At 45.0% G+C, this 27,911-nt stretch overlaps 1 protein-coding gene and 1 long non-coding RNA gene across 3 annotated transcripts in view; one reads left to right on the top strand and one right to left on the bottom strand.

Annotated features, from left to right (window-relative positions):
* LOC138439091 (uncharacterized) overlaps positions 1-18,331 on the top strand; it is a 37,643-nt gene extending 19,312 nt beyond the window's left edge. Inside the window, exons 2-4 of one of the 2 annotated variants that reach the window (XR_011256566.1) lie at positions 11,455-11,641; positions 15,738-15,851; positions 17,475-18,331. This is a non-coding gene — a long non-coding RNA (uncharacterized lncRNA). The remainder of the gene's footprint in view (positions 1-11,454; positions 11,642-15,737; positions 15,852-17,474) is intronic. The other variant, XR_011256565.1, reaches the window with a different exon arrangement.
* Positions 1-27,911, bottom strand: part of DDC (dopa decarboxylase) — a 94,283-nt gene that overhangs the window by 30,073 nt on the left and 36,299 nt on the right. Inside the window, exons 6-9 of the mRNA XM_069587322.1 lie at positions 26,388-26,531; positions 16,439-16,505; positions 11,225-11,319; positions 6,374-6,441 (exon numbers count right to left, since the gene is read on the bottom strand). Coding sequence (XP_069443423.1) covers positions 6,374-6,441; positions 11,225-11,319; positions 16,439-16,505; positions 26,388-26,531 — 374 coding nt within the window. The remainder of the gene's footprint in view (positions 1-6,373; positions 6,442-11,224; positions 11,320-16,438; positions 16,506-26,387; positions 26,532-27,911) is intronic.

Below are 27,911 nucleotides of genomic sequence, written 5' to 3'. Positions count from 1 at the left end.
CTCTACAGGAAACACAGAAAAAGTTTATAAACTCGAATACAAAGCAACAAAGTAAATGGAAACAAGATCATACTTATCAATAATTACCTTAAATGTAAATGGGTTGAATGCCCTAACCAAAAGACAAAGACTGGCTGAATGGATACAAAAACAAGACCACTATATATGCTGCTTACAAGAGATCCACCTCAAATCTAGGGACACATACAGAGGGAAAGTGAAGGGCTGGCAAAAGATATTTCATGCAAATGGAGACCAAAAGAAAGCAGGAGTAGCAATACTCATATCAGATAAAATAGACTTTGAAATAAAGGCCATGAAAAGAGACAAAGAAGGACACTACATAATGATCAAAGGATCAATCCAAGAAGAAGATATAACAATTATAAATATATATGCACCCAACATAGGAGCACCGCATTATGTAAGGCAAATGCTAACAAGTATGAAAGGGGAAGTTAACTAACACAATAATAGTGGGAGACTTTAACAACCCACTCACACCTATGGATAGACCAATTAAACAGAAAATTAGCAAGGAAATACAAACTTTAAATGACACAATGGGCTGCTGCTGCTGCTGCTGCTGCTGCTGCTGCTGCTGCTGCTGCTAAGTCACTTCAGTCGTGTCCGACTCTGTGCGACCCCATAGACGGGGGCCCACTGTCTCTGGAATTCTCCAGGCAAGAACACTGGAGTGGGTTGCCATTTCCTTCTCCAATGCATGAAAGTGAAAAGAGAAAGTGAAGTCGCTCAGTCATGCTCAACTCTTAGCGACCCCATGGACTGCAGCCTTCCAGGCTCCTCTGTCCATGGGATTTTCCAGGCAAGAGAACTGGAGTGGGGTGCCATTGCCTAATTGATATCTATAGGACAATTCACCCCAAAACAATAAATTTCACCTTTTTATCAAGTGCACACGGAACCTTCTCTAGGACAGATCACATCCTGGGCCATAAATCTAGCCTTTGTAAATGCAAAAACATTTAAATCATCTCAAGCATCTTTTCTGATAACAGTGAAGTAAGATTAAATGTCAAATACAAGAAAAAAGAAACTAATAAAAATACAGACATATGGAGGCTAAATAACACACTTCTGAATAACCAACAAATCACAGAAGAAATAAAAAAAGAAATCAAAATATGCATAGAAACGAATGAAGATGAAAACACAACCCAAAACCTATGGTATTCAGTAAAAGCAGTGCTAAGGGGAAGGTTCATAGCAATACAAGCCTACCTCAAGAAACAGGAGAAAAATCAAATAAATAACCTAACTTTACACCTAAAGCAACTAGAAAAAGAAGAACCCCAGGGTTAGTATAAGGAAAGAAATCATAAAAATTAGGGCAGAAATAAATGCAAGAGAAACAAAGGAGACTAGCAAAAAACAGCAAAACTAAAAGCTGGTTCTTTGAGAAGATGAATAAAATAGACAAACTATTAGCCAGACTCATCAAGAAAAAAGAAGAATCAAATCAACATAATTAGAAATGAAGATGGAGAAAACACAACAGACAACACAGAAATACAAAGGATCTTAAGAGACTACTATCAGCAACTGTATGCCAATGAAATGGACAACTTGGAAGAAATGGATGAATTCTTAGAAAAGTATAACCTTCCAAAACTGAACCAGGAAGAAACAGAAAATCTTAACAGATCCATCACAAGCACAGAAATCAAAACTGTAATAAAAAATCTTCCAACAAACAAATACCCAGGACCACATGGCTTCACAGATGAATTCTACCAAAAATTTAGAGAAGAACTAACACCTATCCTACTCAAACTCTTCCAGAAAATTGCAGAGGAAAGTAAACTGTCAAACTCATTCTATGAAGCCATCATCACCAAAATAACCAAAACCAGACAAAGATGCCACAAATAAAGAAAACTATAGGCCAATATCACTGATGAACATAGGTGCAAAAGTCCTCAACAAAATTTTCTAGCCAACAGAATCCAACAACATATTAAAAAGATCATACATCATGGCCAAGTGGGCTTTATCCTAGGGATGCAAGGATTCTTCAATATTTGCAAATAAATCAATGTGATACACTGCATTAACAACTTGAACGATAAATATCATATGATTATCTCAATACATGCAGAGAAAGCCTTTGACAAAATTCAACATCCATTTATGATTAAAAAAAAAAAACCCTTCAGAAAGCAGGTATAGAAGGAACATACCTCAACATAATAAAAGCCATCTCTGATAAACCCACAGCAAACATTATCTTCAATGTGAAAAACTGAAAGCATTTCCCCTAATGTCCAGAACAGAACAAGCTTGCCCACTCTCACGACTACTATTCAACATAGTTTTGGAAGTTTTAGCCACAGCAATCAGAGAAGAAAAAGAAATAAAAGGAATCCAGATTGGAAAAGAAGAAGTAAAACTCTCACTGTTTGCAGATGGCATGATCCTCTACACAGAAAACCCTAAAGACACCACCAGAAAATTACTAGAGCTAATCAGTGAATATAGTAAAGTATATAAAATTAATGCACAGAAATCCCTTGCATTCCTATACACTAACAATGAGAAAACAGAAAGAGAAATTAAGGAAACAATTCAATTTACCATTGCAATGAAAAGAATAAAATACTTAGGAATAAATCTACCTAAAGAGACAAAAGACCTATATATAGAAAACTATAAAACACTGATGAAAGAAATCAAAGATGACACAAATGGAGAAATACACCATGTTCATGGATAAGAAGAATCAGTATAGTGAAAATGAGTATACTACACAAAGCAATCTATAGATTCAATGCAATCCCTATCAAACTGTCAATGGTATTTTTCAGAGAATTAGAACAAATAGTTTCACAGTTTATATGGAAATGCAAAAAAAAACCCCAAATAGCCAAAGCAATCTTGAGAAAGAAGAATGGAACTGGAGGAATCAACCTGCTGGACTTCAGAATATACTACAAAGCTATAGTCATCAAGAAAGTATGGTACTGGCACAAAGACAGAAATATAGATCAATGGAACAGAATAGAAAGCCCAGAGATAAATCCATGCACCTGTGGACACCTTATCTTTGACAAAGGAAGCAAGAATATACAATGGAGAAAAAAACAATCTTTTTAACAAGTGGTGCTGGGAAAACTGGTCAACCACTTGTAAAAGAATGAAACTAGAACACTTTCTAACACCATCAGTTCAGTTCAGTTCAGTTCAGTCGCTCAGTCATGTCCGACTCTTTGCGACCCCATGAATCACAGCACACCAGGCCTCCCTGTCCATCACCAACTCCCGGAGGTCACTCAGAGTCACGTCCATCGAGTCCGTGATGCCATCCAGCCATCTCATCCTCGGTCGTCCCCTTCTCCTCCTGCCCCCAATCCCTCCCAGCATCAAAGTCTTTTCCAATGAGTCAACTCTTCGCATGAGGTGGCCAAAGTACTGGGGTTTCAGCTTTAGCATCATTCCTTCCAAAGAAATCCTAGGGCTAATCTCCTTCAGAATGGACTGGTTGGATCTCCTTGCAGTCCAAGGGACTCTCAAGAGTCTCCTCCAACACCACAATTCAAAGGCATCAACTCTTAGGTGCTCTGCCTTCTTCACAGTCCAACTCTCACATCCATACATGACCACTGGAAAAACCATAGCCTTGACTAGACGGACCTTAGTCGGCAAAGTAATGTCTCTGCTTTTGAATATGCTATCTAGGTTGCTCGTAACAAAAATAAACTCAAAATGGATTAAAGATCTAAACATAAGACCAGAAACTATAAAACTCCTAGAGGAAAACATAAGCAAAACACTCTCTGACATAAATCACAGCAGGATCGTCTATGACCCACCTCCCAGAATAACGGAAATAAAAGCAAAAATAAACAAATAGGACCTAATTAAAATTCAAAGCTTCTGTACAACAAGGAAACTGTAATCAAGGTAAAAAGACAGCCTTCAGAATGGGAGAAAATAATAGCAATGAAACAACTGACAAAAAATTAATCTCAAAAATATACAGGCAGCTCCTGTAGCTCAATTCCAGAAAAATAAGCGACACAATCAAAAAATGGGCCAAAGAACTGAGCAGACACTTCTCCAAAGAAGACATACAGATGGCTAACAAACGCATGAAAAGATGCTCAACATCACTCATTATGAGAGAAATGCAAATCAAAACCACAGATAGGTACCATCTCATGCCGGTCAGGATGGCTGCTATCCAAAAGTCTACAAGCAATAAATGCTGAGAGGATGTGGAGAAAAGGGAACCCTGTTACACTGTTAGTGGGAATGCAAACTAGTACAGCCACTATGGAGAACAGTGTGGAGATTCCTTAAAAAATTGGAAATAGAACTGCCATATGACCCAGCAATCCCACTGCTGGGCATACACACTGAGGAAACCAGAATTGAAAGAGACACGTGCACCCAATGTTCACTGCAGTGCTGTTTACAATAGCCAGGACATGGAGGCAACCTAGATGTCCATCAGCAGATGAATGAATAAGAAAGCTGTGGTACATATACACATGGAATATTACTCAGCTATTAAAAAGAAAGCATTTGCATCAGTTCTAATGAGGTGGACGAAACTGGAGCCTATTATACAGAGTGAAGTAAGTCAGAAAGAAAAACACCAATAGAGTATATTAATGCATATATATGGAATTTAGAAAGATGATAACGATGACCCTATACCTGAGACAGCAAAAGAGACAGAGATGTAAAGAACAGACTTTTGGACTCTGGGGGAGAAGGCGAGGGTGGGATGATTTGAGAGAATAGCATTGAAACATTTATATTACCAAATATGAAATAGATCACCAGTCCAGATTCGATGCATAAGACACGGTGCTCAGGGCCAGTGCACTTGGATGACCCTGAGGGATGGGATGGGGAGGGAGGTGGTAGAGGGGTTCAGGATGGGGAACACATGTACACCCATGGCTGATTCATGTCAATGTATGGCAAAACATTATAATAGTGTAAAGTAATTAGCCTCCAATTAAAATAAATTAATTAATTTAAAAAAATACTGGAGTTGGTAGCCATTCTCTTCTCCAGGGGATCTTCCTGACCCAGGGATTGAACCCAGGTCTGCTGCATTGCAGGCAGATTCTTTACTGTCTGAGCCACCAGTGAAGCCCTCAGACATTGTCTGCACCTGATCAAATACCCCAGCAGAAAAGAATTCCATCTCAACCCAATTTAAAGTTAGAGCAAAGGGAGTTTTGACACACTACACAAAACTATCCTCAAAGCATTTTCCTTTAGGTAAAATAGGCAAACACAACCACAAGAATACTAACATTCATAAAAGCTATAGCTTTTCTAAGTTCTTATTAGTATTTCTGACAAACTTTAACCCAAATACAAATGGGTTTTAAAATCATGTATCAGAATTTGTGGCTAAGACTGACCAAAAAGGACCTAAAACAGTGGTAAAGAACTTGCCTGCCAATGCAGGAGAGGCAAGTTCAATTCCCAGATTGGGAAGATTCTGCAGAGAAGGAAAAGGCAACGCACTCCAATATTCTTGCCTTAGAAATCCCATGAACAGAGGAGCCTGGTGGCCTACAGTCCATGGGCTCACAAAGAGTTAGACACGATTTAGTGAGTAAACCATAACAACGAAGCACTGAGTGCAGCTTATCTTTAGATAGATAAGTTAAGGTGAACTTGGAGAGCTGACTTCAGTTGCTTTCCTCAGCTTTTTAAGGAGGAAATCCATTCCCTTAATTACGCAATAAACAATTTTGCACAAAATTCATGAGAAACTCCTAGATCTAAGGATTCATTAACCAACTTCTTACTCTAATAAACTAAGAAGCAACATTTTCTAGTGATGCCATTCTACTCTGGTCTTCATTATTTCTTTAAACATCATCAGTGCAGTGAAATGTCATCCCCTTTAATTTCTGAATTCTTTTTTCTTGCTCTAAATATAACCAATGTGCTGATAGTACGGCTATTAAGAATTTCCAGGGAACTTCTTAGAAAATAGAATTACTTTTCTTTTTGCTTAGCAAATGCTTTTAAGCATTTAGACTTAGATTTATTAAACATTTAAGAATAAAAACATAGAAGTAAACGAATTACAAGTAAGTACTAAGGTTAATTTGTATTATTTTGCTGTTGTTGTTAATACTAGGTAAATTAGATCAGATTTTTCTCTGTTAAACTTCTCTTGTGCCCATATGTTCCAGATGACAGCAAACGACAGGGTAAGATTTAGTAAGAACATTACCCATTGTGCAGAAATGCAGGCAGGTAGTGTTTTGTGTGTTTCCCCAGCAATGTCAGTTCACCTGCCAGGTTTCTTTCATATAAACTTGTCTAAGAAGCAGCATTATTGCAGCGTAATTGACATCTAGTGAACAGGGAAACTTACCACATGGCAGAGCAGTCAAAATTCACCAAGAGCCATTTGTGGGGATTAAAGTTAAATGAATCTGCAAACTGCCAAGAAATAAGAACAACAAAAAGAAAACACTTCAATTATTAATGCTTAGCTAAAAATAAGACCTCATGCGGAGTAATTAACAGTTTGTATTCTCAAATAAAAATAGTCTGATCAGTCAGACAGAATGGGAATCAGGTGAAACTGTGGGGTCTGGGGCTCATGGGCACTTGGGCAGCTATCCCAGCTACCTGAGCCTCATTTCATCCATTTCAAATCCTATCTCATGAAACATGAAGCTAATATATCTAATTCCGGGCTGAGGCACAAAGGGAGGAGAAGAGCTTTGGAGCCAGAGAATATGGGTTGGCATCTGGGCACAACTGCTTCTCCGTGTGCCTGGATGGGAGTCCTGCTTTGTGGAAAAGTCATGAAATAACAGCTGTGAACGCCTCAGCGTGGTCCTGAGGGTGATGCAGAAACCGTCTGGTGCAAACCCTGTAACTGCTCTGTGGTTGTAGGGCCATACAGGTGGGAGAGCCACGTGATGGAAAAGTGGCTGTGCTCTCGAGCAGCTCTGGTTACGGCCAGAGAACTGGCGAGAGCAGTCATTGGGCGGGGCTTATAAAATGACGTCACAGGCGGCCCTAAACCAGGCTCTGCTCATAGAGGGCGAGGGGAGAGACTGGCTGAGCTGGTAGGGCTGTGCCTTGGGGGCACCCTGCAGGGCACACCCACAGAACCAGAGCGAGACTATGGCCCACCGGGCATAAAAGGTATCAGGTTGTTGGCTGTAAAAAAAGCACAAGCTAAAAGCTGAGAGTTATGCTTTATTTGACAGACTTTCCCAGGACTCCAAGCCCAGAAGACAGCAATCTCAGGTCACTCCGAGGGACGGCCCTGAAGAGGGAAAGGGGAGGCCAAGCTATATAGGGGTTTTTGCAGCAGAGATCAGGTAGTTGGAACATCAAACCAGTACTGTCAATCAAAGGAAACCAAGGGCTTCCCTGGTGGTTCAGTGGTAAAGAATCTGCCTGTAACGCAGGAGATGCAGGGGACGAGGGTTCGATCCTTGGGTCAGGAAGGTCCCCTGGAGGAGGGCATGGCAGCCCACTCCGGTATTCTTGCCTGGAGAACCCCATGGACAGAGGAGCCTGGCAGGGTACAGTCTATAGGGTCGCAAAGAGTCAGGCATGACGAAAGTGACTTATCACACAGGCCAAGGAAACCAAACATGTCAAGTTAAGGAATTTAGGGCTTTTGTTTGTGTGGGAAGTTGCATGAGTCTGGGCTCAATGAAATCATTACCTTGATGGGCATCTCAGCTACCTGGGGCCAGTGTGCTTGGCATTCCTGTCCTGAGTCCCCACAAGGCTCCCTTTCAGGGGCGGCTGTGAGGTGAAGTCTGGATGGCTGCAACACCCTTTATTTACTGATGTGGCAGCAGCATTTTTCTATGGAAATTTATGTAAGGGATTGGAATTAGATAATATCTAAGGCTTTCCTAAAAATATATGCAAATTTAAATGGGTTAATCCTAATTTGGTGTAGGGCTATCATATTTGGATCAAGGGATGCCTTTCAAAGACCTTGGATAACATAAAACATGCAGAATTTCAAAGCATATGAAAGGTCATGGGACATTTCTATCATCCATGAGGATGCCCACCCCCAAGAAGCAACACAAACACACTTTATAGTTCAGTGGGCTCTCCTGCTTTGACACTGGTGAATCCCGATTCATTTTTGAGGAAAGTCATAGTTCTACTTTTCCACATAAAATGAGATGTTATTCATATTTTATGCTGTGTACTTTCAATTTTGCATAGTCTGAAGTCACATAAAATGTATCCACATTTCAAACTACTAGACTATTTGACAATTGGAATTTTAATTCACAGGTGCTGTGGCAGAAAATTGGACTGATTCAGCTTAGAAAATACTTCATGCATGGTTCCCAAACTTTATGAACTAGCAAAGTTCTCAGAGTATACGTACCATGATCAACAATGGGAAATGAAAATATCGTAACTAATATACAGCAATCAGGATCAGCCCATTTTTCACTGAATTGGATGGTTCTTTTACCAATATGGATGTAATAGAGCAACAACTGTTCTTGTTTCTCTAAATATTTTCTTCTTCGTTCCAAAGACACCATCCACGTTCATTATACTCAAAACAGTGAGAGGGTCTCTGGACACCAGTGGTAACAATTGCCAACAACTGGCTCTAGGGTCACTCGTCAAATTCAAGTGTCAACCTATTTTCAAGTAGGACAAATAAGAGATTTCAACCAGCAAGACTGACTAGGGCAGTCTGTGTTTTCACTGACTTGTCAGAGCACGTGCCCCTGGCTTGTCCTCTGGCTGAGTAACAGGACCTGAGTCCACCTGAGGCCATGTGCCTGCATCTATAATTGAAGTGGATGATGACAGTGGCCTTGCTGAGACCCCAGTTGGGAGGAATCTCCCAGGGGGAAGCTTCAAAGTCTCCCTGAGGCTTTGGGACACCTCCCCTCCATCGTGACAAGGGAGGAGCAGGAGGAGGCAGGAGAACACAAAGGGCCAGGAGGGGCCGGAGGGCAGACACTGGATCTGCTCATGGCCACCTCACCCCTCCACCCACTCTAGGGGTGCAGATTCATTTCCCTCCAGGTTCCAATAAAAAGCAAAGTTGAGAAAGAGGCAGGAAATGACAACGAGTTTCATTTGTTGATAATGAGAAACAAAAGGTGAAAGAAGGGCTTTGTTTGCTAGGAATTTCATTAGTTTCCTCCTGGGGGCTGATCTCTTTAAACCTCTCTGTCTTTCATTACCCACAGGGATGTTTCTTCCTGCTGATGGAGAGGAAGGTGCTTATCAGCAGGGCTGGGCAGGGTAGACAGGATATTACAGTCCCTTATCTGCCAGCTGAGCAGCCGGCCCTCCCGGCTGGGTATGAAGCCCTATCTGATACTGATAGGAACTCACTGCAGAGAGATGGGTGGAGTGCTGCCCCACCACTGCGGTGGTCTGACAATTAGACACCACCTCATGAAAGTGAAACTTTGAGTTGTTGGTTCATAACGAAGAGTGTAGTGGGAACAGATCATGAAATTCTACTCTAGACCCTCAGAAAAGACCAGGCCTTGGGAGGGGCACATGCGTCCTGATGGATGCTTTACCCTTGCTCTCTTGAGGTCCCAGGGGAGGGAGACATTCCCAGTGGTATGTATCATCACACATAGGACCACAACAAAACATATTTACATACTGGAGAGATTTCTTCTTCATCTCTCAGCACCAAACACCCACCTAACTATCAGCCATAAACTACAGGAGTCAGTGTGAGCACCCTGTTACCAGAACTTCTCATGTACTTTCATCCCTTCCCAAGATTTCCAGAGGCCTGCCTGTACCCCCGAGGACTGATCTTAGCCCTTGCACACATTCAGAGATCAATAAGTAATTACTGAATGAATGAGTGAATGGACGGATGGATGTGATGGAGGCATACACCAGAATGCATCTTCATTCATTAGTGACGAAAGGATTACTCATTTCAAAGATGAGAATTTTGTATTATATACCACTGAGACCTACTTTTCTAGTATTATGGTGTCATGAGAATTCAAAGCAGTCATTAGAAAATTGATTGGCAGCAGACAACAGATCAGAGAGAGGCTTGGAGGGACAGTCTCTCCAGGTTGTAGTGGGAAATGAGAATAACATGTGCTGTGTGTGGGTGCTGCCTCAGCCCTTTAAATATGATTAACACTTCTGACTTTTATAATAACCCCTCAAAGGGGGCTGGGTTATGAAATCCATTTTGTGAGGTGTGGAGAGGTTACTAGCCTGCCCAAGGGAACAAGGCTGGTCTTGGTGCAAAGCCAGGATGCAAACCAGCTGTTCAATCCCAAGACAACACCCTTGATTCCTGCACCACATGAGGCCATGGTCTCAAGAAACCCCTGTCTGTAAGCATGAAGTCATTACTGACAAAGCCTGCTGCTCTGGGCCCTTCGCTGCATGTACATCTGAGTCCCCAGCAAGAAGGAACCTCCTGCCCTGTGAGCTGCTGACAGTGAAAACCTGCTTGGGTCTGGAATAATTTATTAGGATCTGTCTCTAAGATCATCTCTCTGTGTTAAGTCTGCACCCTGGAGAAGTCAACCATTTTGATCACAGTTTCTCAAAAGAATCAGATGTTTTAGGAGGCATTACAGGCCATATATTCCAAATTCTGAGCGTGCACGGGACATTTAAATGCACTGATGGCTGCTCGTTCCATGTCTATGAAGGTGAACATCATGCTCAGTCGCATGATCAGAACATGACTGTAACATTGACTTAGATTAAATAGAATGGTGGGCTGGTGTTTAATAACTACCCATTGATCTGAAATGCATTAAGATTTTATTTTCTTCCTAAATATTTCCCCATCATCTTATGAACTAAAAATCTATCCTATCATGACAACTCTGCCCAGGATCTGCAGACTAAGAAATAGTATAAACATCAGGTGTGTCTTCTTTGAGAAGACAGTTTTCGGAACCAGGAAGCTTCTCACCCCCTGTCACAGGGAGGTGTAACTTCTAATCATCACAGAAATGGGTATGGAAATCACTTGCTGAAATGAACCACAGTAGCGAAAAATAAAAGTATCACAACTTTATAAAGACTAATTGCTGATCACAGTATATATACCTTTAAAAAATGGTCTTGTTGATTTCCTGCCCATTGAGCTCGTCTCAGAGAACTGCGTATGTATAACTGATTCACTTTGCTATACAGCAGAAACTAACACATCAGGGTAAAGCAACTACCCTCCAATAAAAACTTTAATAAGTAAAACACTCACCTCCACGCCATTCAGAAGATGCCGGAACTCAGGGCAGATGAAGGCACTGCCTGCATAGGCGGCATCCACGTGCAGCCACAAGCCCTCCTCATGACCTGAAGCCCAGAAATGACCTGTGAGTTCTTGGAGGGATGTCCCTATACCGGAGTCAAGCACCTGTCCCATCCCAGCACCTTTTGAACATCGTCTGTCAATAGCGTTTGTTGGTCTGATGTCTGCATCCCTGACAGGCGGTGATGCTGAGGCAGCAGCTCTTCATTGTTGCTGGCCTGACAGCGCTGGGCACGCGGACCAGTATGCAGCACGTGCATGGAGGCGAAGGGAGCACCTGGACTTTCCGAGTTGACCCTCAGGCCCAGCAAAGCTCCATGAGACCAGCATACCCCACTCGCATCCCGCTGTCCACATCCACTCCAGGTATGCACTCTGATCCGCTCTCCCAGCCTCACTCACTGTGAACTTTCTTTCCAAATCTCTGGGCTCTGAAGCCCTTCCCACAAGCATCTCTTGAGGTGGGGACCACCCACAGTCCCCACTGGTCTCTCTGCCCCCCTCCATCTCCGCAGGAAGTCCAGGCACCTATTTTATGCTTCCTGAATCTTCTCAACTCCTTTCATGAGTGTGAATTTTGTGTTCCAGCCACGCCAGAAGGGCCTCACAGGACAGGAACCTTCTAGCGTTGAGCTGGGAGAGTCCTGTCTGAACGTGCTCCTCGATTCGGGTGCATCTGCGTTCAAATCCCTTCCCCAGGTGCCCACTGCCGTGTGGCCTTACTGCCATGCCACAGGCTCACTCTGCTCTCGGCAAATGGAGATAAAACAGCACTCAGACCCCGAGGGATAAACCAGGTGACACTCATACTGTATCCATCACGACACTAGACAGACTCAGCGAGGAGCGACACGATCACTGTGATTATTCCCAGCCTCCGCGCTGGGTGCTTCCCACGGCTGTGAAATACGCAAGCAGGAGAGGTGGTGGGTCTAGATCAAGGGGTGGGCTCCTCCCCTTACGGGGGCAGATGCTGCCCTGGGAGACCTGGATCAGGGCCCCCTTGCAGGGGCCGGTCGGGACCTGCCAATGCAGCCACGCAGGTGAATAGATTCAGTTCACTTTTGCCTGTGTGATGCTGGCTCATCACACACAATGCTATGAGGAGTGAGGACCAGTTCTGAATTCTGCTGATAAAAGATGGAAGACACATTTCAAAGCAGAGATTCAGTTTGAACTTCAGGATGGAAGGAACGAAAGCCCTCGAAATCCAATCCAACGAAAGTTGGATTAAGATCAACTGTGTCCTGGGACAATGATAATTAACCCAGAGAGTCACACTGGGTGCAGCCTACAGTGCCTGCCCCCAGGTGCCCTCAGAGCCCCCCTCAGATGTGGCTGTGTGCCAGAAAGGGCAGGAAGCCTTAGGAGAAATGGGATCAGGAAAGGACCTAATGGCCAGCACCGCAGCAGCAATGCTGTCATCTGTCGCTGCTACAGCTCAGCTCTGCTGAGGGAGGGAGAAGCTTCAGACACGCGTACAGGATGGACACAAACTCTCAGGGCAAGTTTGGATTCTCCGTGGGGCTGCAGAGGCCGCTGTCAGAGAACTGCATTTTCTGTTAGAGGCAGTTGGGTAGACCCTGACAGATGCCAGGGTCTGTGCCCAGCTCAGGCAGACAAGGCAGGAAGGAACACAGCCATGAGGGCAGGGGGAGGGGGATGGAGTTCTGGGGACCCCTCAGCCCTCACCCCGCGAGAAAGACGCTTGTCACACAGTAAAACCACAACCCCTTTCCTTAGCTGGGCCTCGCCTGGGAAGATGAGGAGAGGAGATCTGACCTCAGACCCCAAGGAGGGGGCTGGAATGATGCCAGCCCCCAAGGCTGCGTCACTCCAGAGGGTACAGGAGATCTCGGAGCGGGAAGTAGGTGGGGAAAGACAGAGGGCCCTCGGCTGGGAAGGGGGTCCCCAGAAAGACGGCTGCAGAGAGAACTAGCCTCACCCCAAGGAGATCTGGCCTTTGCCCTTGGCTCTGGGGAGGGGAAGGCCGTGTCTGCTAGGACTCATCCCCCAGACAGTGCATCCTCACCAGCCATTCCATCCTGTCTGCCCTGTATCCCCTTCCACACTCCCGGGACCTCCGCCTCAGCTTCCCACCTCATACTTTCTGCCTGTCTGCCTTCAACTCTCTGCTTTCTGTTTCTTACCCTTTTCTCAATAAAGTCTGCCAGGAATTTCCACTGATCACTCCAAGGTGACCAACTGAAGCAGTCTCACTGGCAAATTGTTTCAAAAGAAACTAAACAGAAAGTGTCTTTCCTGAGACTTCCCGAGTGATCCAGTGTCTAGGACTCTGTGTTCCCAATGCAGGGGCCTATCCCTGGTCAGGGAACTAGATCCCACATGCTGTAAGTAGAGAGTTCACACGGGACTTCCCTGACCATCCAGTGGCCAAGAATCCACCTCCCAATGCAGGGAACATGGGTTCAACCCCTGGTCCAGGAAGACCCCACATGCTGTGGAACAAGTAAGCCCGTGGGCCACAGCTCCTGAGGCCGAAGGGCCCGAGAGCATGTGCTCTGCAACAAGAGAGGCCCCCGCCAGGAGAAGCAGGTGCCCAGCAGCTGAAGAGCAGGCCCTGCCGGCAGCAACTGGAGAAAGTCCGTGCACAGCGGCGAAGAACCAGCGCAGCCATAGAGAAATAATCAATTTTAAAAAAGAGTCTGTATGCTGAAACCAAAGGTCCCACATGCCTCAATGAGGACTGAAGATCCCATGTGATATAACTAAGACTTGGAGCAGCCAAACACATACATAAATAATAAACATTGCTTTTTAAAAAAGCATCTTTCCTAAAGCAGTAGTTGGAAGAAGACTAGGTTCTGATGAGCCTCTTCGTCAAATACTGGCCAAGACAACTAATCTGAATTATTTTAATGTTTTTCTCTGATCACACTATAGAACCAGGTTGACCAGGTCTTGTCCAAAGTTGAAGAATGCTAAATATTTGGTGACAAGCAAGAAAATGACACTCAGAGGAGGGCAAGCAGGTAAAAGGTGCTCATTCACTGTGAGGACACCACCCATGGTTCATAAGAGCCTTGCCAATAATAAGTAGAATCGTCCAAATTGCCCTCCTGGATAAGCTTAGGCAGTAGGTGGAGGGTAGTGGTACTCACTGGATCCCTCAGCCCCCTGGGAACAGCCTCTACGTTGGCATCAAAAGCCCCTCAATGATCCAGCTCTTCCCACAGCCCCCAGCCCCGGGGGCCACGGGAGCCCCAGGATAGGAAAGCAGCCAGTGCTGGGGGCGGGGTCCTGTGGGCTGTGCCCCGTGGGGCTCTCAGCCCTCTAATCTAATAGCCGTGGACTGCCATCCACCGGCAGGGGCCTGGACGTCCAGTTCCCAGCCTGACATCTGAATCCAGTGGCCCAGCGCCTTGGCCCAGGATCAGGGTTTGCATCCCGTGAAGCCACGCCTATGGCCACAGCCAGCTTGCCCCTCCTCCCTGGCCTCCCGCCCCGGCCTTGCACCTCTGACTCCAGCCAGCGGGTGGGACAGCCGTCCGCCATGGTCACGGCTAGGGAGCTAGAGCCCGTGGTCACAGGCCAGGAACGCCCACGGCCACCCGGTGCGCCAGCCAAGAGCCTCACAGCTCCTGAATCCCAAGGACTCCCCCCACCCTCCTGCCTCACACCCTCTCTGTGTGTTAACTCACTCAGAATCCCATCAGGTCACAATGACAGGTACTTCTGACTGCACTTTGCAGGTAGGGACAGAGCTCAGAACTGAAGCCACAAGGGCAGCTGGGCTGAAGCACAGCTGCTGTGACTGCAGCCGGCTCAACGCACGCCATCCAGCCATCACTCATGGTAGGGGGGAGATGGTCCACTCCTGCATCCCCTGAGTATGGTCCACAGGTGGACTCAGGTGAGGAGAGCTGAGAAACCCCTGGAGTTCCACAAATGGGCAGTGAGCCAGGCCCAGCAGCCGGCTGGATGCCTAGTACAAGCCACAGCATGGCCCAGAAACATCTAGGCCCTCCAGGGGGCTCCTGCCACCTGCCTCCCCCAGCCCTGGGCAGCGGCTCTGCCTGCAGCTAGGGAGCTGGTTCTCCTGCCCCGAGGACAGAGAGGATGCTCATAAGCTGGGCCCTTGCCTGAGGAGAGGCCTTCTAGCAACAGTCCAAGCCACTTAATTCCCGGCTCACCTTTGAATTCTCTGAATTCTGTCTAAGAAAACCTCAAGGCTCCACTGAGGGAAGAAGGAAGTTAAGTGAACTGTTAGCCACTCAGTCGCTTTCGATTCTTTGTGACCCCATGGACTGTAGCCTGCCAGGCTCCTCTGTCCACGGGATTCTCCGGGCAAGAATACTTGAGTGGGTGGCCATGCCTTCCTCCAGGGAGGCTCCCAGTAAACACACAAAGCTCACTTTCTTCTTTTGAGGAATCTAGTTTTGTTTTGTTTTGTTTTTTAAATTGATTTGCTTAATTGCTTTATTTGCTCACCTATGTTCAGGAATTCCAAGAAGGCAAAAAAAAAAAAAAAAAAAAAGATGCTGGAAGACTTACTCCAAGGACAAGAAATTCTCCTGCCATCCCTCTCCTGCCAAACCCTCTGAGAATCTGCAAGGTTGGTTCTCTTCAATGGGACAACACAGCCTTTGCAATCTGATATCACCGTGGTATTTTACTTACCAACAGTGTTGGTACAGCTAAGGTTAACTGTTGTCCAATTAGCCCAAATTCTGAGTGTTTGGAGTTCAAGCTTAAGGAGATTTGTGCCACTACAAACATGAGAAGAGTTTGGCAGACTATCCCACAATAAGTTTCATGATGTTAATATTATCATATGGTATATTACTATATGTTACATTTATATATTATCAGTCAGTCAGTTCAGTTGCTCAGTCATGTCCAACTCTTTGCAACTCCATCATCAACTCCCGGAACTTGCTCAAACTCATGTCCATCAAGTCGGTGATGCCATCCAACCATCTCCTCCTCTGTCATCCCCTTCTCCTCCTGCCTTCAATCTTTCCCAGCATCAGGGTCTTTTCCAATGAGTCAGTTATATATTATTATAATATATTATTATATAATGGTATAATATAATATTAAGTTAATGTTATATTATTAGGAGAGCCCAAAAAGGCAGCTCACTAAAGTCTTTGGATATCAGGAAAATTTTTTCCAAATAAAATTTAAGCAGATACTTACAAATGGGCCCCACTTCTAAGAGGTTGTCAAAGGAGCAGCAGGATGTGGTCCCCAGTGTAGCCACCACCTGGAGGGTAAGAAGCAAATGTGCTTTGTTCAGTCCTACATCATAGTCCCTGCTACAACCTCCACACACACAGCCACACCCCCAGGCCCAGCCCTGGCAACCCACGAAGCTCTTGAGACCAGGGTCTGCATCTTATTTGTTCGTGTTGCTGGGAACTCACACGTTGCTGGCACAGATTGGGTGCTGAAACATTCGCTGCATGCAAACACCCTCCAAACTATCAAAAAGCATCTGATGTTTTCAAAACCAAAGAGCCTAATTGATCTATGGTGGCGAGTGCTGTCTAAATAATGAAATTTCTCTTTCAGTGTGACAAGACTGACATTTCATGCCATCTGTGTAGCCTTTATGGAGCCTCCAGCAATTATCTGTGCCCCGAGAATAGAGACAGAAGGATCAGAAAAACAAAGATAGTAAACTCGAGAACCAGGCTGGAGGCCTCCCTGGTTGCATTCCACCTACGACCACTTGTGTTTAATCTGAAAACTGAATGTGGGGCTCTGCCCTGGGATGGCTCAGCTGACATAGTCACATGAGCTGGAGACAGTGATGCTTTGTTATTCAGGTCAGGGAAGGCCAACAGTGTGGGCGGCTATGGCCACTGAAGAGATAGCTTGTGATACCCACAGGGAGAGGGGATGCCATGCCATGCAGGGCCACACAGGGAAGCACCAGTGTTGATCAGGAGGTAGAGGAAGTGATGGAGAGAGAGGAAAGGGTGGGCACGAAGCCCAGGTTCCAGCAGAAAGGAGCAGGCGAGGCAGGCTTGATCCTGACCCGCGTGAGTTATTTCAGATCACTGCAATGGGCTGTGGGCACAAGAGCTGCTCTGATTGTCTGGTCCCTGGCTCTGGAGGGCTAGGGCAGGACCATAGCAGCCTGGAGTGTGAGAGCCCCGTAGGGGATGTGGCAAGGTGTGTGGGCTCTGAGAGTGCTGCTTTGCTTAGGAAAGCGTCACTTTCCTTTCAGGTCCCTAGGAGCTGGCTAGACCTCCAGGGTCAGCAAGCTTCCTGATAACATCCAGTTATCAGCAGCACAGAAAATAAAGAGGCAAGATGGATACACAGACGCTGAAGCCAAGCACGTGGGACAAAGAGGCCAGATTGGAGGCCCAGCTCTGCATCAGGTGGACGCCTGGTGGGTGTTTTTCTCGTTTACAACACAAATGCACTGGGCCAGGATATGCCCAGAGCCTAAGGTCTGTGAGTGGAGACCCTGCAGCTTTGACCTTTCCCGTGGCTTCTCAGCCCCTCCCCTCCCACCTCTGTGCCCACCCCACATCCCTCCCCACCCCAGTCCAAGCACCAGCCATTCTCCAAGCCTGCTCAATCCTGGCCAGATGAGTCACTGAGTGGGAATCTGAGTCAGTGAGCCATTTTCCTCTGGTGTTTGCAATTCCTTCCAAAAATATAACTGAATATTAAAACACTTTGTCTAAGGGTCCTGGTTTGGTAGGTAGAACGAGACCCATAAAATGCTTTGTCTATGTCATAAAGCTTGCATAGCTTTAAAAAAAAAAACCCACAGGATGATTCAACTATTTTAATATCACTTGCAAATTATTTTATTCAAGAACTTTAAGAGTCACTCAGGAATGACACTTCTGACATCTAGGAATTCCTTTCATTTCATCTCATTTTCCTCAGTTAAATCCTAATGGAAATAAATGCCATACCATCTGTTTTTAAAATGCAACCTGAATATCCTCTTGTTAAAATTATTTTCTATTAATGTGTATATGGCAGCAAGTCTAGAATACTTTCACCAAATATTAGTACTGTTTGTTTCTTATGATGAGATTTGGTTAATATTACATCTTTTATTCTGAGATTTTTTTATGTTAGTATTGATATTTTCATTGTGCCGTGGAACATTTTGTAAAATCAAGAAAACGCTGCCCAGTCCTGGGAGTGGCCTCAGCTGAGAACATGTCTCAGCTTTGCGGACATTATATTCACTCGTCAGGACCCTCCTGATTTGGATGTCCCTACTTTACTGTTAGCTTAAGTGAGACACTCAGCATGGGGTCTGAGGACAAACAGGCAGGACCAGACCAAAAAGAGAGCCCAGGGATGCTTAACTCTGGTTCTGCCAGTTAAAGAACCCCACACACTGGCCATGCCTGAGGCCCTTCCAACCAAGCCCAGCCCTGGGCAGCTCCCTGCACAGCATGTGGGCATCATGGGTCCCAGGGTCCCAGGAGGATGTGCCAGGCTGGGCTGGTGACGGCAGGGCCCATGTGTTCCGTGGTTCCGTGTTTTGAGGGCTGTGAGTCAGCCTGTCCTCATTCTCAGAAGCCGCTTTAAGCCCAGCACCTGCTCTGCTCCGGGCTCTGATTACTCGGCTCAGCTCAGAGATCCTAACCTGATTTCAGCTGCTCTGCAAAGACCTAATCACATTTGCAAAGGGGGAGGCGGGCCAGGCGCCTCACCTCTGAGAGCCTGGGGCTGTCCTGCTACCCCACGCTGCCCCCGCCCTCCTCTGCCAGTCTCCCCACTGCCCGCTGGGCTCTGCCCTCTGCCTGGGGCCTGATCTTACCAGGTCAGGAAAGCAAACCACCAAGAGGCGAGTTCCTGGAGGGCTCCCAGTTCAGATCTGCCCAGCGTGCCCCCTACTTTCCACAGCAGGTCACACTTTGAAGGGCTGTAGCCCCTTTGTGAACCATGAAGGAGGCGGGCAGGGCTCGTGGGCTCCAGGGGGCTAGCTTGCTTAGGAAAGCCTCACATGCCCTTCAGATCTCCAGCACTGGCTAGACTTCCAGGGTCAGCAAGCTCCCTGAGACACCCAGGCATCAGGGTCTGCATCTCATGATCGGACAGAGTCACACCATGTGAAGGATGATAACCACCAGGCATTCGTTTCATTGGGAACCAGCAAACATGTCAAAGCTCAAGCAACACTCCTGCCTGGTCCAGGCAGCCTCTCCTTCCAGCTTCACGGCCCTTGGCTGCCCCTTTAAGATAGCGGAGAAGGAAATGGCAACCCACTCCATGCCTGGAAAATTCCATGGACTGAGGAGCCTGGTAGGCTACAGAGCCTGGAGGGTTATAGTCCATGGGATTGCAAAGAGTCGGACATGACTCAGCAACTTCACTTTCACTTTAAGACAACGGCCAGCTGCACCTCCTCACGCATCCAGTGATCCTCCCTATCTCTGTGCCGCTGCAGTATTGTTTTCGTCCACAAGACAGGCTTATGATGCATGTCCTGCAGGACGGGGGGCTTGTATGTTAACTCTCAGCAAAGACTTCACTGACACCCCCCTGCTGAGCTCATCATACCCTCTACCCCGTCCATGTGCATGTGTGTGTGTTAGTTGCTTCAGTGGTGTCCAGCTCTTTGCGATCCCATGGACTATAACCCTCCAGGCTCCTCTGTCCGTGCAGTTCTCCAGGCAAGAATACTGGAGTGGGTCACCATTTCTTTCTTCATGGGATCTTCCTGAACCAAGGATCAAACCAGAGGTCTCCTGCCTTGCAGTCAGATTCCGTACCATCTGAGCCACCAGGGAAGCACTGTCCTCACCAAATGGCACAACGATCCGTGGGCATGTCTATCTGCCACCAGCGGCATTGCAAGAGGAAAGCGACCACGCCTACCCGCGGATCCCCGGGGCTGGCATAGGGAGGGCTCTAAGGAAGCAGGCGTTTCATACAGGTCGAACTAAGAGCTCTGATGAAACCGTCTGCTCCAAATCCCTGGATCTCTAATGCAGATTATACTGCACCCTGGTGCAGACTGTTACCTTAATATCTCCACTCCAGCCAGCAGGATGCTTGAGGGCCCTCCTTGATCTCATTCCCACAGGCCCAGTATGTCATGGGTGTTCATTTGTCAAACAAGTGAGTGACTTAGTGAATTAGCATGGAATTGTTACTTCTTCCATCATGATAGGCTTTGAAGTGCAATGAGTGTGAGTATCTGGCCCTTGCTCCAAAGACTGTGAACTTGTCACCTTTTGCTTGAGAGCCCACCATGAGGATTGCTACTGCTAAGTCACTTCAGTCGTGTCCGACTCCGTGCAACCCCATAGATGGCAGCCCACCAGGCTCCCTCGTCCCTGGGAGTGAAATGTAATTGGTGTAGGTGTAGATGCCTCTTAAATGGTGCATATAAAATGCCCCAACACAGGTCTTGGCCACCCTGAAGAGCACATAGATGATGCTTATTTCAAAGTCTTTTTCAACAAAAAGACATAGGGTAGCAGCCAAAATGGAACACCGTGCTGCCTCTGAATTTCTGCCACCAGATTATGAGGATATAAACAAGAATGCTGCCTGCCACATCAGTAAGCAAACAAGGTTGCGGCCAGCAAGCCATCGGCCACTGTAGCTGCCCTAGACTGTGCACCCTGAGCGGATTCAGGGTGGAGAAAAGCCAGATGCTGACCCTGGATGGTCAAGGTGTGCATCAAAGGAGTGATTTCCATGAACCCAGACTCTTGCTTCTTCCCATGTATAGAACAGTGCTAAATTCAAAACGAGATGTTTAAAGTAGTAAAGTGAAGTCGCTCAGTCGTGTCTGACTCTTTGCGACCCCATGGACTGTAGGCTATCAGGCTCCTCCGTCCATGGGATTTTCCAGGCAAGAGTGCTGGACTGGATGGCCATTTCCTTCTCCAGGGGATCTTCCCAACCCAGGAATCGAACCCGGGTCTCCCACATTGCAAGCAGACGCTTTACCATCTGAGCCACCAGGGAAGTCCGTTTAAAGTAGAATTAGCATTAACTCTACACAATCTCTTCCAGAAAATAGAAGAGGAAGGAACTGCTTCTCAATCTTTTTATGAAGTCAGTATTACGCTAACATCAAAATAAGACTATAAAAAGGGAAAACTACAAACAATATTACTCTTGCATATAGAAGCAAAAGTCCTTAAATGTTAGTAATTAGAATCTAGCAATAGGAATTACATTATGAAAAAAATGAGATTTACTCCAGGCATGCAAGGCTGGTTTAATATTTGAAATCCACTGTAATCCACCTTGTTAATAGACTTAATAAAACCACTCAACCACATCAATCAGTATAGAAAAATAATTTGACAAAATTCAACACTAATTCATGATAAAAATTCTCAGAACTTCAGGAATCACACTTAATGGTGAAAAACTACACTCATTTCACTTTAACATTGGAAACCAGACAAGAATGCCTACCTTCATCACTGCCAAACAAAGAGTACTTGAATTTCTATCCAGTGCAAAAAGGCATGAAAAACAAATAAAAGGCAAACAGGTCAGAAGGGAAGAAATACAGTAGTACCTGTTTGCATATGACATGGTTATCTAGACAGAAAAATCCATAAAAGTCATTTTTTAAAAACCCTCCTAGAACTAACAAGTGAGTTCAGCAGCATTACAGGATACAAGGTCAACATAAAAAATTAATCGTGTTTCTGTAAGCTATAATAAACACACGGACACCTAGATTAAACATACAATGCTGTTTATAACTGTTCAAAAAAGAATTATGTAGGTATAAATCTAGCAAAGCAAGTATAGGCTTATATGATGAAAGAAATTAAAGAAGATTTAAAAAAACAGAGAGACATATCATGTTTATGGCTTGACAACATAGTAAAGATTTTAATTAACATATAGGGCAAAGGGAAATTTTCAAAATATTTTTAACTCAATGAAAATGAAAATACAACTTACCAAAATGTGTGGAATGCAGTGAAAATAATGTTTAGGGGGAATTCTATAGCATTAAAAGAATACATACACTAGAAAAGAAAGAAAATTTTCAATCCAGAATGTAAGCTTCCACCTTAGGAAACTAGAAAACAAAGAGCAAATTAAATCCAAAGGGTCTAAAAGAAAAGAAATAATAAAAATTAGAGTAGACATCAATGAAATTAGAAACAGGAAATCAATAGTGAGAATCAACAAACCCAAATGCTGGTACTTTGAAAAGATCGATAAAATTGATAAACATCTAACTAGGTTAACCAAGAAAAAAGAGAGGACACAAATTTCTAGTATTAGAAATAAAAGGACCATCACTACTGATTCCCTGGGTGGTAAAAGGATAATATTTAAATAATATTATGAATAACTCTATGCCCACAAATTTGAAAACCTGAATGAAATGGATCAATTCTTTGAAAGACATAGTTTTACAAAAACTCACATAAAGAAAAATCGATGCTCTCAACAGGTCTGTGCAAAACCACTGAAATCCAAGTGGTTGGTATCAAGAGGCAGGGCCTTTGGGGGATCGTGAGGATGAGGCCCTTGAGAATAGGATTAGTGCTTCAATAAAAGGGCCCCCACAAAGCTCCTGAGCCCCTTCCTCCATATGAGGACACGTAAGAAGTCAGCTGTCTGCACCCACGAGAGGACCCTGAGTAGCACCCACACTGGCACCCTGATCTCAGACTTCCCACCTCCAGGACTGGGGGAAATGAAGTTTTATTGTTCATAAGGCACCTGGTCTGTGGTAGCTTATTGTAGCAACCTGAACAGACTAAGATGACCTGTATCTATCAAAAAACAAAATCAATAAATTAATAGCCCCCAAAACAGGCAGCAACCAGCCCAGGTGGGTTCACTCGTAAAATCTACCCAACATTTAAGACAGGAATTAAACTAGATATGGAAAAAAAATTCGTGATTACCAGGGGGAAGAAGGAAGCGGGGGGAGAAATGGTAAGGGCAGGGGATTAAGAGGTACAAACTACTATGGATAAACCAGATAAGCAAGTATCGGGACAGGTTAAGGATGCACTGTACAGCACAAGGAAATATAGCATTATATGATAATATGTGTCAACGGTGCATAGCCTGTAAAAATGCTGAACCGCATGCTATATCCCTGAAACTAACAAAATATTGTAAACCAGCTATATTGCAGTTTAAAAAAGAGACACATAAAACTAATTCTCTATAATCTCTTCCAGAAAATGGAGGGAAACAGAACGTTTCCTAACTCATTCAGTGAGGCCAGTCTCACCCAAGCTGCAAAATCAGACAAAGACATTAAAAGAAAGAACCACAGACAAATATCTCTTCTGGATAAATGTGAAAATTTTCAACAAAACACAAGCAAATTGGATTCAGTAATATATACAAAATAACAACCAAGTGGGACTTACTATAGGTATGCAAGACTGATTCAGCACTGAAAATCAATTAATATGATCTATTCTGTCAAAAGGCTAAAGAAGAAAAAAAATCACATAATCATATCAATAGATAAAAAATATTTGACAAAAATCCAGCAAAATTTTAAAAATTCTAGCCAATAGGATAGAGCAGATGTTTTAAGAGATGTTCTACCTCAACATGATAAAGAACCACTATTGAAAACTTGACATCAAAGTTAACAGTGAGAAACTAGAGGTTTTCCTGATAAGAACAGAAACAAGGCAAGGATATTTGCTTTCACCATGCCTATTCAACATGATGTTGGAAATTCTAGCTGTTACAAAAAGACAAACAAGGGACGAAAGATACACAGATTGAGAGGGGAAAATGAAACTACCTCTGTTTGAAGATGACACAATTATCTATATAGAAATCCACCTCCCAAATCAAAATCAAACCCAAAACCTCCTGAAACTGGTAAGCAATTATAACAAGACAGAGGATAAAGGAAAATATACAAAAGTCAGTTGCTTTCTCATACTCCAGCAATGAAAAATTTGAGTTTGAAATTAAGAACACAATACCATGTACACTAACACCAAACTAGAGAGGCAAAGTGAGAGAGGGAGGGAGAAATACTTAGATAAAAATCTAACAAAATATGTATAAGATCTATATGGTGGTGGTTCACTTGCGAAGTCATGCCTAACTCTTGCAAACCCATGGACTGTAGGCTGCCAAGCTCCTCTGTCCGTGGGGTTCTCCAGGCAAGAATACTGAAGTGGGTTGCCACTTCCTTCTCCAGGAGATCTTCCTAATCCAGGAATTGAACCTGGGTCTCCTGCATTGATTCTTTACCAACTGAGCTACAAGGGAAGCCTCAAGATATATGTGAAGAAAACTAGAAAACTCTGATGAAAGATTTTATCGAAATAAATGGAAAAATATTCTATGTACATGGGTAGGAAGACTCAACATTGTCAAGATGTCAGTACTTCCTAATTTGATCTATAAATTCAATGCAATCTCATTCAAATTCTAGCCAATTATGTTATGGCTATTGACAAACCACGTCCAGAGTCTATAGAGAGAAGCAAAAGAAGGCAGAATACACAACACAGTATTGAAGGAGGAAAAAAAGTCAGAGGACTGACACTACCCAACTTCAAGCCTTAGCAGAAGCTACAGTAATCAGGACAGAGTTGTACTGGAGAAGAATAAACAGACAGATCAATGGCTCAAAACAGAGAGCCCCAAAATAGACATACACAAATATGGGCACCTGATCTTTGACAAAGGAGCAAAGGCAATCTAATGGGAAAAGAAGAGTCTTTTCAACACACAGTGCTGGAACAGACCCTCACATGCAAGAAATGGATTTGGGTACAGACTCACACCATCTACAAAAACCAATTCAAAATGAGCCACGGATATAAATGTGAAATGCAAAACTATAAAACTCCTAGAAGCTAACACAGGAGACGATCTGGAACATATTGGGTTTGCAGATGAGTTTTTAGGGGTTCCTGGCATAGTCCATGAAAAAAATTGATGAGATGAACTTCATTAAAAATAAAAACTTCTTTGTGGCAGATACTTTCTAAGAATGAAACAACATGTCCCCAACTTGGAGAAAACATTAGCAAAGCATACCTCTTGATAAAGGACTGGTTTCCAACAATAGTCCAAAATATAGAAAGAAATCTTCAAACTCAACAACCTGACACTTGTTGATGTTTCTACAATTATTTATGATCCTTATTCCCTTGGAAAATCCTTGAATCAAGATCAAATTATGTATAAAATCATGCCTTCCGTCCCTCCCCCAAACGACATGTTAGTTGTTCAACAAATGGTGGTAAATCTGAATTGATCAAAACAATTTTTGGATTAAAAAAACTCATCTCAAAGAGTAACTCTTAAAAAGTAGTGGAAGTTATAAACATGCGGCACCTAGAGTCTGTTGAACCTAGCTTGCTCTACAACTTGGAAGTGCCGAGATATGGATGGGTGCCTAGGAGCATGGAATCCTGGGTGCACAGCAGAAGCTGGAAGCCACCGGGAAGCGACTCCAATACCTGCCGGTGTCCTCAGAGAGGCTGGAGCAGGGCCTGGGCATCGGCATTCTTCTTAGCTCCGCAGGTGACTCCAAAGTGTAGCCAGATCACCCCACGGGGCCCGTGCCACAGTCCCACCCGACATCCCAGTGCAGCCATGAGATGGGGTGCATGGCACACCAGGCAGGGCAGCTCCCAGGCTCCGGTGGGCGCGACTGCTTCTTCCCCACTGGCAAGCGCCCAGCCATGCACAGCAAAACTAGCTGATGTTTGGTTAGCTAGATGTTTTAATCATATCCTATTTAATTGTATTTTAAATTAATCACTGCTGGCTTGCAACACCTCTCTCACAAGCGATGCATCATAGTATCTCCTGAGGACACCCCTCTAGGTGGAAAGTGTACTTTATTTTTAACTCAGCTAACTCCGATGGCTGTCACTCATCTGCCATGTCAAGGGTGCGCCCTATTCTGTCACTTTTAACAGGAAGCAGAAGCAAGACTTTTTGGTTTAGCAGTATCCCCCTGGCTGGGTACTCTGTGTTTCTGAGATTCACGCAAGCAGAAGGGAAAATCACTGGAGTTTTGCTCCAGCCACCCTGAAGGAGAGGTGTGATGACCTGAGCATGCCTGGCCCGTGACCACCGCGGCAGCCAGGAAATGATCGTGTCACCACAGGCCCGACCCACTGCTCCAGCAGGGCCCAGACACTCCTGTGGGGCCGGGGGGACTTACGAAGAAAGGGATCAGGCCGGCTGCCTTGTCTCTCTCCAGGGCTTCCTGCAGCGCAGAAGCTCGCATGGCAAACTTGCCATCAGAAGGGATGGCTTTTAATCTCACTCCACCAATTAAGCCGGCTTTTTCCACGGAGGAGTGTGCCTGCAAGAGAGCGCCAGGTTAGACTCTGCAGCAGCCTCCAGCACTTCTGCCTGCCTCCTGAGTGCCAGGAGGCAGAGCCTCGATCCCACCCCCAACTCCCTGCACCTCCAGGCCAGGAGCCCTTTCAGGTCCTGAGGACTCTACTTCCGAGTTTCACGATTCCAACTCAGACGGCAGAGTGCTGGGCTGTGCCTGCAGGCAAGTGTGGGGTCCTGCTCAATTGTGTCTGACTCTTTGCGACCCCATGGACTGTAGCCTGCCAGGCTCCTCTGTCCATGGGATTTCCCAGGCAAGAGTCCTGGAGTGGGTTGCTGTTTCCTCTTCCAGGGGATCTTCCCGACCCAGGAAGTGAACCCCCATCTCCTGTGTCTCCTGCACTGCAGGCAGATTCTTTACCTGCTGAGCCATCAGGGCAGTCTTACACGGAGCTGTATTGAGGGCTTTTTAGTCCACTGGTTTGAATTTGACAGAAGCAGGGGATGCTCATTTGGAAGCACAGCTGGGAAAATGACACCTAGTCATGTCACCTGATGATGATATCACTTCATAAGTGTACTTAGTAAGCTCCTAGTCCCACTCTTATCATCTGAGGCCCTAAAATTGCATGCAGAATATATGACGATGCTCAAAAGCAGCTCTCCTTGTGGTTCGTGCATCCTCTTTACCCTCAGATGAGGAGCAAGGTGATAGGGTTTTATATTTACAACCAGCACCTTGAACTCGTGCTCCTGGGGGCTAATGCTCACCTGAAATGTAGATTCCACTCAGGAGGAGCTGATGGGAGGTGACTCTCCCAGAGGGCACATCCTTGCTCATTCCTGCCCTGTGTATGTGGCTTCCCTAACTCCTACAGGCTTCCCCAAAGAGCATCCCTCAATAAATGGTGAACCCTTAAAGCCCCACATCAGACCTTGCTCCTTGGAAACGTGAACCCAAAGCCACAGAATTAAGCCTTAGAGCCCATGGCTGTCCACTCAATGTGACGAACCCACCTGACTCCTATCATCTAGGATAGTAGTAGCCACACAGCATCCTTGCAAGAATCTAGAGAACCCCACGGATCACTTCTCTCGGGTGAAATTCCCTCATGAAAACCCTGCTGGGAAAGGCTACCACCTAACATTCATAGCAACTTATCTCGGCATAGATACATAGAGACCTACACATGCATTTTTAAAAGTTTTCTCATGTCTGTCTGGGAAACAAGGGAGAAATAAATAGAAGTAAATAGTTTTCACCCTCTGTGGGCAGCTCTAGCGCCTGGAGTTAGAGTTCACACAGAGACAATCCTCCTGACAAAGCATCCAAGTATGCATATTATATTGATTTCAGGCTACATATGTTTATTCCCTAGAACAAAGCTGTCACAGTTGAAGTGCT

This window comes from Ovis canadensis, chromosome 4 (assembly GCF_042477335.2).
Source record: "Ovis canadensis isolate MfBH-ARS-UI-01 breed Bighorn chromosome 4, ARS-UI_OviCan_v2, whole genome shotgun sequence".
Lineage (NCBI taxonomy): Eukaryota > Metazoa > Chordata > Mammalia > Artiodactyla > Bovidae > Ovis > Ovis canadensis.
Note: the sequence above shows the minus strand (reverse complement) of the source record. Positions and strands in the feature narration are given on the sequence as shown.